General features: G+C 28.0%; 1 protein-coding gene across 2 annotated transcripts in view; it reads left to right on the forward strand.

Annotated features, from left to right (window-relative positions):
* Window positions 1–11,370, forward strand: part of LOC136092128 (coadhesin-like) — a 104,680-nt gene extending 93,310 nt beyond the window's left edge. The window contains exons 7-9 of one of the 2 annotated variants that reach the window (XM_065819848.1): window positions 409–491; window positions 580–644; window positions 11,098–11,370. In XM_065819848.1, the coding sequence (XP_065675920.1) occupies window positions 409–491; window positions 580–644; window positions 11,098–11,128 (179 nt within the window). In that variant the 3' untranslated portion in view covers window positions 11,129–11,370. The remainder of the gene's footprint in view (window positions 1–408; window positions 492–579; window positions 645–11,097) is intronic. The other variant, XM_065819847.1, reaches the window with a different exon arrangement.
* Window positions 11,371–11,985: the final 615 nt, after the last annotated feature.

Raw genomic sequence — 11,985 nt, forward strand, 5'->3', positions numbered from 1 at the left:
ATACAGATACTGCTTAACTAAATTCTAGCTCTCGATATATTTAACTACTTGACATATATTAAATTAATATTATAAATAGATCACTTATAAAATGATTATATGAAAAAGACATTTTATTGGAACAAAGTTTTGGATTTTAATATTAACCTTTTTCGAGTTTAGAAATGTTATAACTTTTTTACCAATAAATTTATCTTTTAGTTTCTTCCCCCACCCAAAAAAGTTTACTTTCAACAAAGAGATGGGGTTTTTTTGTTGTTGTTGAATTTTTTTTTTCGTCCAAATCCTTCTTTTTTCTATAGTCAGTGTCTTTATTTGTACCTTTAGTTCTTTATCATCAATTAACTTTTTAAAATAAAATTTATATTATCTTTGTAACCTGAAAAATAATTTTATTTATGTTTTTAGACGTGACAGTAAACTTTGGTATTATTTTCACAGATGAAGATTATGAAGAATATAAACCACTAGAAGATAAAATTAAAACTGCAGTATTTATTTTAACTTAATTTTTATCAATATCTTACTATGTTTTTTTTTCATTAATATTTGCTTGTTTAATAAATAATTCTTTTTAAGATTCAAAAACTTTATGAGAAGTTCAATAAAACTGTACGGTTCGACTTGAAATTGAATTCTATCAAGTATGTACAGCATTAATTTACCTTTACAATACATCATTTTTCTTATTTTTAATTTATTAAAAAAATTTATTGCTAAAATAATATTGTAAGTGTTTAATAAAACAATACTATGTTAATAATTTACTAAAGCAAAAGTTTTCCAACATAAATGCAAAATATATGGCACATAAAAGAGCACTTTTTGATATCAACATGATTCTAAAAGAAAAAAAACAATAAAACATTTTTAATGAAATAAATTACTTAAAAGTTTATTTTAAAGTCTGGTACAATCATTCATTGAAAAGTTTTCACTAATCACCTTTTGAAAACACTGTAAAAAATAATATCTTAAATGAATAATATTACTATTCTAAAGCAGGGGTGGCCACAACTTTTTTAATAAAGACCAAAGTTGGCTTTTTACCTATTACGTATTGCTGGAGGTTTTTGAAAATACTTCTTTCTTAAAAATATTGAGTTTATTAAACTAGTCTCGTAGAGAAATATCACGCACACATACCATAGCTAGATATTAGGTACCTTACAAACAACAGTTTATTAGTAATCTGCCTTTTCTTCTCAATAGTTTTATTGTTAACTGGCTGGTATTGATACCGAAATTGATTTGCAAGCTGTTCTCTGTCAATACAGATCTTATTTTAGATTATGCAAATTTCGTCCTGGAAAACACACTTTTACACAAGTATGTGCTACTAAACAAGAAACCCATCATTTTTGCTTTATCGACTATGTTGCTATACTTTTTTTGATCAGATTATTTGTAAAATACCATCAAATTTCGGTAATAACACACCTCTCTTGAAAAATAACTGCATTGAATATCAACTCTAGATGAGTTTTTTTTGAGAATTCCCAGAATTTCTAAAATGCACCTTAAGTTCCTTTAATTTTTTAAAAGTTTCTAGATATTTTTGCTATTGACTTTTGAAATTTCAGTATGAAAATGTTTGCATTTAAGCAAATATATTTTCTATAACTGAAATTTTTATGCGATCAATTTTAGTCTTAATTTTTTTTTCTTTTTTTTCTTTTTAATTCATTCAAATTAACTTTTTTGTGTAAGAAGTTAATTAATGTAAATACTATTTTAAAAGTTTACAAAAGTATATTTTGTCAATTGTTACTATTAAGAATAATTAATTATAAAATGCAAGTGAGGAGTTTATCTGATATTTCTGATACAAAAATATTAAAAATAAGTTTCGCTGGAATTAGCACCAAGAAAAAGATAAAAATAAAGATTATTATTTAGCCTATATAAGAAAGATAGATAATGCTAGAGCGGTAAGTTTATTCACTAACTGAACACAATATATAATTTAATCATAGTTATATATTAAATTGGATCATTACGATGTGATTTAGTTACAATTTACAATTACGATATATTAAAGATATTTATTATGGAAGTGAAGGCAACAAAACTTTACATAGCCACTTAAAGTCTACAAAATATCTTTGAAGCTGCGCAACAATTAAGTCAAACAAAGCTATACTATTGCCATATTTTACTTGACATACTTGCACAGATAGAGTAAAGCCTAACATTAAACCTGTTGCAAGATTTAGACACTTACATTTACTTTTGTACACAATCTTCCAATATCTTTAACATCCCATATAATTGAATATGTAAAGAAAATGCCTAAAGGTCATCGAGTTTTAAACTATTTGAAAATGTTCAGAACAACTGCTTTGCATAAGCTTCAACAAGTATTTGCTGAAGCTTTTCATGCTGAGCTTGTTTTTTGATATGAAAATAATAATGTTTTCCCTTAACCAAGATGAGTGATTTTTGGCAAAAGCAAAAATAAAAAAAATAGAAAAGGTTCTAAGTATACTCGTAATATATTTTTATAATAACAAAGTTAAAAGTTTTATTAAAACGATATGCATTGTTATGGCTTGTTAGGGAAAACGCCAAAAGTCTTTTTAAGGCTGTTATTCATTTATTTAACAAAGATGCAATTCCATTAAGTAGTCTAGTTTCCAGTTTATCAGATTCAACCAATTATATGAGGGGAAAAATCAGTGGATTCAAAGCAAGATTAAGAAAAGCGGTTTCTTACTTACTTGATATTTGAAGCAATTTTTGTCATCAAGTGCAAAATATTTTTAAAAAATTTACTCTTTTTTTCTGCAAATTTGTTGAAAATTTACTGGATGATATCTACATTGGTTTTTAAATTAGCCCAGAGATTCGTACATTTGTGAAGAAATTCTGATGTCAAATTACAGGTGTCACATACAATACTCTAAATTAAAGGGTTTCATATCTGTGGTTGTCTGTTTTAGATTGCACTCCTCTTATGTTTGAAACTATGCCTGTTTTCACATGAATTTATTTTCTTGTTTATCAAAACAAGACATTTCTCCATATAAAAATGAAAGTGACAAAATTATAAAGAGGCTATCAAATAAAAGTAAAAAACTAATAGAAAAATCGAAAAGCAGGAAAAAAAGATAACAGAATAAGGTGCAGAAAAAAAAGATTATAGAATATTAAAAGTTTATTTTTCCAACGTAATGAAACAATACTTTATATTAATTTGCATGTTGAAACTCTTCCTATTTTTAAACTATTTATTTTAACTTTTGAATAAAAAAAACTGTTATTCCTTCAAATTTATGATGAGCAAATTGCACTGGTAAAAATAATTTTAACTTGTTTTGTTAAGGCAAAGATAATAAAAATTATAACTGGAACAAAGTTGAAAATCTTAAACCTAAAAGATAAAAAAACGCGTTTTTTTTTGTCATTTGAATTATTTTCTTGGAGGTATAAGGATGAAAATATTTGTCTAGAATGATTATTCAAAATTCTGACTAAAAATAATAATTTTTTAAGTCCTTGCTAAAAGCTTATGTTGAAACATCAGTTTACTTTCTTAACAAATTTTCTTTAAACAACCTTTTATTAAAATGCCTTTCTGCAATCGACTCAATGTCTCAGGGTCACAAAAATACAGAGAGAATGATAAAAAAAACATCCAACTTTTTTTTCCGCTGATACAAATAAAGTAGTATTTATTCAAGAAGTTACGCAGCTTCAGATAGATATAGCACTTCCGCCTGTATTTGCTGATAGAAATCCGATACGTCTTGACTATTGGTGGCAGAAGTTTTTAAGTATTTATTAAAATATTTAGAGCTTAGTAAAATCAAATCATGTTTAAGTATATTCAGTAGTCCTCATTTTGAGCAATCATTTAGCATTATGATAAACACCATATTTTGCAGAAAGTCAAAAGTCTTGATACGTCAACATACTCTGCTATAGCTTTAGTTAAGTATCAATTATTAGCAATGAACACCACAGCGCTAGGGTGCTTTAAAAGATAACATATATTGTATGACCCAGTTATTAAAAACATCTTTGGTCATTTGTAAACCACAAGCAAATAAATATTAAAAAAAAATAATTTCAATGAAAAAACAGAAAAGTTAAAGTTTGTTTTTCTAATATAAATGCAGCATGTAAAAAAAAATTGCCTCACCTGAACAGTGTAACATATTTAAAGAATCTATTATTGATCTTGCAAAAAAATGCAGAAAGACAAAACTTTATAAATGTTTTGTAACAGAAACTTGTAAGTATAAAAAGTATTGATTTCTTAACCATCGTCTGACATTTTATATTTAAAAAGTAAGTAAATTATCAGCATTGCAGGTTGATTAAGATAAAACTGAGATATTATACTTAATTTTAGAGAATTTTAGAGTAACGTAATTATTCAGTAGTGTTAGTTATTTTATCACTTTACCAACATACCAAAATATACCCACAGACCTTCATCAATTAGTCGGCTATATATTTTTTCAAAAAAATAATTTTCCATGACTTTCATAGGGAAAAGATTTCTGGAATTTTTATAAAGCTAAAAATTTACCTTTCTTTGAATTGTCTACTTCCTAAAACGGTGGAATAATTGCTATTTATTGTTTTGACTACTAACGATTTGAACTTTTTCAAATCTATAGACTTTGCTGTTAAGTTATGCTGATAAATAGTACAACGCAGCTTAAATAATGACAAATGTTTTCTTTTATTTTGTTTTCAAATCTGAAAACAACAGTAATATTTTTTCAAATCATTGAGCCTCCACCATCTATTGCAGTTGAAATTAATTTTTTATAAGTTAAACTTTTTCAAAAGTCTCTTAATGACCAGCTAATGGTTTTCTCCTGTTGTTTTGCCTTTGATAAGATATACATCAAGTAGCTTTTCAGTAACAAAAGAGTCTTTATCAATAACACGGTAAAAAATATCCAATTGAGCAGTTTCTGATATATATTGATTTATTCATCAATAACTATCAAATAATATTGAAATGCTTTTATATTTCAGTCATTGACAAACTCAGGTCATCAGCAAAACCACCTGTCCTTTGTGTTATTGTTTATCTTGAGAGTAAAATATTATTCACAACTTTAAATTTTTCATGGCAAATTAAAATATCTTAAAATTGTGTTTTTAAACACATTTTCAAGAGATTCCTTAATAATTTCCCCATCTAATGGGGAAATTATTAAGGAATCCTTTTTTTTATCTAAAAATTTTCAATTTTTAGATAAAAAAAAGGATTTACTTCATAGCTTGCAACAGAAGCACTTTCTATTTAGGTAATTCCCTTTTGCATCTTGTTTTCAGTTGGACAACTTATGTTTTAATACTTTTGCTATTTCTTTCTGTACCTTGTAGACAAACTGAGTATAAGTTTTTAAATTTTTTATTATTTAAATGTGTTAACTAATAGTGATGCGCGAAACTAAAATTTTAAGTTCGAAACAATTCGAAAGGAAACTAAGCCACTTTTGTTTGAATTCGATTCGATTCGAAAGTACGCTGCGCTGATATTAAAGTTTCGTATTTAAATAGTAATAATTTAAAGTGTCTGGCAGAACACAGAACAGAAATGAAACATTATTCATTTTATATTTAATAACCAATCATATTGTAGTTTTATAATGTAAACAAAATACTAAGCAACACAGACTAGACTCTAGAGTCAAATAAAAGTGAATGAAATCAAATGAGACTAGTATCATACAATACAATTACAATGTGTAATAATTCAAGTTAAAAAAAATCAAGTAAAGTACTTGCAATGCAGTGCATAGAATAAAGACTAGGACTAGTATTACATTTACATTTATAGTTTAACAGATAATACAATACAAGTAAAAGTACAATGCTATAATGAATGCAAATGCTATGCAATTATGTAAAGTAGTAGTAAATGCATAGGCAATTGTTCCAGAAAGTCCGAGACCTTAATCTACAGTGATTGTACTGATTGTGGCTGGCAGGGCAGTCTGGCTTTGGTACGCTACTGCTATGTGCTATACTACAAATTTTCGTGAATAAAAGTTAGTTCAGCCACATGCTCAGAGAGTAGATTACATCGCCTTCTTGTAACAATATTACAAGACGTCGAGTTCAATCTCTCCGAATTTATAGAAGTTGCTGGAATAGCCAATAGTGCCCTCGCTATTCTTGAGAGTTGCGGCAGACGGTGATGATTAACTTTCCACCAATCAATTACATTGGCGTTCCTTCCAATAGGAGGTTCAATCATATGCATTCTGACCTTCTCTTGCACAGAAGCTGCATCATCAACTGGCAGCATCCTATTTGCAGTTGCTGTTGTAAGCATGCTGTCGAAGTCATCCCATAAACTACTTGGCTTGGAGGCTGCAGCTGATGTCCGACCAGGACCTGAACCTGGACCAGCACTTCCAACAGCAGGAGCGGAAGCACCAGCATCAGCAGATATTCCTACAAAGTATTATATAATATAAATAGATGTAAAACTAAAATAGCAAACAGAAATGAAAACCTATGCATTATTGTTTTATTATTCATCTGTAATTAAATTAAACCACAATGCAGTAAATCTGAAAGTTAAATCTGAACTGCAGGCCATTACCATTACCATCAAGTCTTAATCTGTGTTAATCACGTAACATAAAACGTAATAGTTTTGGAATTGTACCTTGAATTAAGTTCGTGTCATGATCACTCAAGGCACAATGTCCACCTCCACCAACACCAGTACCGCCACGAGATCGGAATTCCTTAGAGTACTGATGAAGACTGCCTACAACAGTAGCTTGCGGTTGTTCAGAGAAGAAGATGGATTTGTAGCGTGGATCAAAAAATGTACATGCTGCATCAGGCAAAGCTGATATGAATTGCGGAAATCGTCGGTCTAGTTTTAACTTTAATTTTCGAGCAATAAGTACACCACAACCCTTATCTGAAGAGTCATTGATGAGTCGCTGCAATTGCTGATTTAAGCCATGCAAAACCGGAATTTCCATAGACAACGTTGGGTAGTACTTGCCACACAATTCTCTACTTGCTTGTTCAAATGGAGCAAGAATTGTGTGATAGCCTTCAGCAAGCTTCCAGTCTGCATTAGTCAAGTTATCAATTTTTTTACTTATTGCTAGCTCTGCAGATATAGCATCTTTTTCTTCGCATAATCTCTTCAGCATAAAGTAATCCGAGTTCCACCTAGTAGCAACATTGATTATCAGTTCTCGTTCTACCTTTCCTAATCACTTCTGCTCTCTGTGCAAATTCTGTGTAGCCTGGCAGCTATGGTGATAATGTGACACAATACGACGGCTTTTTGACAGGACAGTCTGCATTCTATCAACTTCACTCACGGCATCATTAATGGTTAATTGTAAAGTGTGATCAAAACAAGAAAGATCATAAAATGATTGTGAGAGATTCATAGCGCTTTTCATATTACTGCCATTATCACGCAACGCATAAATTGGAACAGTGCGAGGAAGCTCCCAATTATCAATAGTCTTGTCTAAAGATTCAAGAATGCTTTCGCCGGTATGTTCTCCTGGAAACGGCTTTTTTTCTAATGCAAATGTCTTTAGCTCAAATTCAGGGCATACATATGACAGACAGACTTAAATAAATAGATCTTGCGCCCTCGAAGTCCACAGGTCAGCCGTGATTGAATATGAAGGAATCTCTACAAAATCTCGATATATTTCATTAGCGGTTTTCTGTTTTACACTATAATATAACTCAGGTACAGCTGATCTTGAAAACGTAGTTCTGCTTGGCACCAGATATTGTGGTTCCATAAATTTCATCAGTTCTTTCAATCCTCCGCCTTCTAGAAAGTCGTATGGCAGCATGTCTAGAGCAAGCATGCGACCAACCGAATTCGTTATAGCGATGGCATTTGGATGACTTGACGACCAATGTGCTTTCTTATTAAAAAGGTCATCAACTTTTTTTTGCTTTTTATTTTCATTTTTCAGTTCTTGTTTTGCAAGTTTTTTTTACGGTTCTTTTCATTTCTCGCTACACACTCTTTATGCGCTTTCGGATGAGCAGCACGTAAGTGAGCATAAAGATCTGTTGTTGCTCCAGTTGGACATTGAACAGGTAACTTGCATGTTCCTATTTTGCAAATGCCTATACTTCTATAGCAATTCGTTTTTTGTCTACTAAAAAATTCCCAGACAATACTTCGACAATTACCATCGTTACTATCCGCCATTGTGGAACTGTATAACTTTTTTTTTTCACATTTAAACGATAAAACTCGATTAACTTTGGGTTCGCTTCGAAACAAAGATACTATACTTCGAAAATTCGAATTGTTCGAAACTAAAAAAAAAGTTCGATTGGAAGCAAAACTCAAAGTCAGTTTCGAATTTCAAATATTTATGTAACAAAAAGGCCGGACAAATGTTTGCTAAAAGCTCGATACGGTCTGCGGGCCTAATTGTGGCCTTCCCTGGTCTAAACTATAAAAAAACTAGACAAATTAATTAAACTTTATGTAAGTAAATATTACGTATGTCAAGTAAGTTTACTATTTATTTACTTAATAATAATATTAAGTTCAAATAACTCATTGTAAACAGGAGTAAATAATTGTTATTTAAATAGATATTTACATTCATCTTAAGATGAATGTAAATATCTATCTAAATATTTACTCCTTCCAGTTATTTATTCCTTATATTTATTCCTTCCAGTTATTTACTCCTTCACTAAATATTTATTAAAACCTATCTAAATAACAATTATCTAAATAACAATTATCTAAGTAACAAAACTATCTAAATAACAATTATTTACTCCTTCACTAAGTATTTATCAAAACCTTCACTATTAGATAATCTTCACAAGTATAGTAATAGTAATAATTTTATTGATTGTGACAATTAATACGATAAGTTAAACATCACACTAGTTAATATTACATAATATTAAAAAATTAGTTAATAAAAAGTATTTGTTTTTACAGCTTAGTGAACAGCTTACACAAAAGAAAACTGTACAGTAAATATTAATGTATAGCCACTGAAATAAGTCAAATAGTCCTTTAATATATACCAGTGCATCTGTCAACAAGTGTTAGACTATTTCAACAATGTTATGTTTAACTTGTGTTGTTAACCCAGGGTTTTGTTATTGGATATTAATATACACAGATCTTGCTTAATCTCTAATTTTATTTTAAACAATTATAAAATTTAAAATGTTTTATTAAAAATATATTTTATGACTTCTAGCTATGCTACTGTACCTTACAATTTATTTGATACCTTTTTTAAAGTCTACGGAGCACTTATCCATCATGTTTTTCGTCAACAATAAAAAATCGCAATAGTTTTTATATTTTAAAAGGCTACTTTCAATAGTTATAACAGTAATATTTTCAGTTTTAAATAAAAATGACTTAGAAAATATTAATAATTGCCTTAGTGCTTTCTTTATTTTTAAAATTTTCAGAGCTCATTATGTTCAATTAATCAATTTTTTTTTTTTTAAGTTCCACTGAACATGAAATATTTAATTTATATGATAAATCCAGAATTTCCTCAAAAAATCTCAAAGATTTATTTTGAACTTATAAAATTGCTATTTAACATTTAAAGATGAAGAGCCTACATATAAATAAATTTTTCTGGCCTTTAATAATAGTATTTCTGAAATAATATTTTTTTTTTTTTTTTCAGGTGTGTAAATTGTAAATTTTTGCTAATGTTTATGCTAAATTTTTAAACATATCAATCATTATCTCAGAAAACACTAATGGAGACATACTAAAACATGTACGATTTAAAAACTATAACTCTCGGGATTTTTTTGCTTACAACTGGCCTCACTAGCTCTCTATTTTGACTAAAAACAAGATTTAAATTACCACAGGTTCAAGTCAAAGGAGTTATTTTCGAAAAACTGCACGTGTTTTAAATTGTGAAAGTTCAACTTTTACACGTTTTAAAAAAGCTTCAAATAAAAAACTTGTTTATAAGATCGTCAATTTATGCATTTCTACACACGAGTGTTCAGTATGTCCTCTCTTTAAAAAGAATTTTAAAAATGACCTTACTTTGCTCCGTTTTTTTGCAACTAATGGGTCAGACCACATCCAACGACGCTTTTAGCAATTTACTATATTTGCTGTTTTATTTTTTATTGAGAACTTTACCTTAAGGTATATGTGACACTTATTATTAGCTTCCATTCCTTCTTCCCTCTATGATTGTAAACCTCTTGAATCATTTATTTCTATCAGCTCCAAGTTATCAGCAAGCATTTTTGCAGCGTTGAAGTTTTACCTTATTCTTGTAGTAGTAGGATTGGTTAAAAGTTTTAGAGCATTTGCGTATTTTATGAAAAGTTTACAAGTAACTGCTTAAACAAAACACGAGCAAGTTTTAAAGTTAAAAGAGTCTAACTGTAAGTAAAAGTTTTTTTAACCCAAAATGTTTTGATTGAATGTAATCTTGACTAATTTTCTTTGAGTCAAGACGATTATGAAGCCAATAAAGCTATAGAAATAGTAAACATTGCTATTGTTGCCAATAATGCTGCAGAAATAGTGACGTTTTTAAGTTATGGAAGAAGTGTGATGCTGATATAGACAAACGAATTGATAATTTTTTTTTTTTTTTTTTTTTTTTATAATTATTATTACTATACCAATTCGATATTTGTAACTTCATATTTCATTTTAATGATCCATTTTAGAAAATGACAATTTCCTTATATTTTTGTTAATATTGTTTTCTTCACAAATAAATGTATATTTCTTCATTTTATTTTTATATACATATAAATAAATGTTACTGATTCTTATAAATTAAAAGATAAAAATATGAATTTTAATTTTAAATAAAAAAATGCGTTAAATATTATTGGTATTCCATATTTGTATCCTTTACTCAACGTTACAACTATAATAATGTTAAAAAAAAAAGTTTAAATTTATAGGTACGCAACTGTACTTGTAATGAAATATAGCTACCCTATTATATCGTGATATAGATCTTAATATTTTCTATGTAATAATATATTTCTATATTGTAATATATGTAAGAAATATTTCTAATATCAAATAATTTTTATAATTCACTTAAATTAAAAAAAAAGTACATAAATAATTTTTTTTAGAAACGTAAAAAGTGATCAGACAAATCCTTAATGATTTAATCAAAAAATGTTGTACGTGGGCTGGAGGTTCATTAAAAAATTTTATTTCGTTAATCAAATGACGACTTTGAGTTGAAGAATTTTTAGATCATTAGTTAACATGAAACATAAATTTCTATTTATTTAAAAAGTCATTATTTAAGTTTAAATTGCTTATTTATATTAACTTTTCATGAATTTTTTAAGTTTTTTAATTTTTTTTTTTTTTTGCTGTTGCAGGAATCAAATTTTAGATTTGATTAAAAAGATATTTGTTTTATTAGAAATGTTGTATTTGGTTTATTCAAAATTGCCTTTCCAATAATTTTTATTTTAGTTAAAAATATAATATTAATTTAATATTATATTTACAGTTTGTCATCATTTTAACAAAATAGTTTGTATTACACTGTTCAATGTTTATGAATTTATTTTTTTTTGCTTTTTAATTTAATTTATTTGATGTTATTTGGTGATAATTTAACACTTTTGATATATAATTTGATTTAGGTGTTAATTTGAGTAAAATTTGCTTAGTTCCAACTTTTTTTTAATTCAACATATTGCTTCAATTCCTTTTTTTAAATTTTTACTTAAGCAACGTAGAATCTATTGCTAGATCTTTCACTACGCTATAAACTTTAAAATATAAATTTTAAATGTATCCAAACAGAAATGTTGTTTAAAATACATTTACCCAAAAGTATTATGCCCTGCCAATCAATAACGTTCTAAGCGCAGAAAGATAGATTTTAAAAATTTGCCAAAATCTGTTTAATATCGGTCAATGTGCAAATATGTTATGTTCGTTTTGACCGTATGATAAATTACTCTTTATATTAGGCTTTCTTGATTTTTTAATAGGTGCGA

This window comes from Hydra vulgaris, chromosome 15, assembly GCF_038396675.1.
Source record: "Hydra vulgaris chromosome 15, alternate assembly HydraT2T_AEP".
NCBI classification, from domain to species: domain Eukaryota; kingdom Metazoa; phylum Cnidaria; class Hydrozoa; order Anthoathecata; family Hydridae; genus Hydra; species Hydra vulgaris.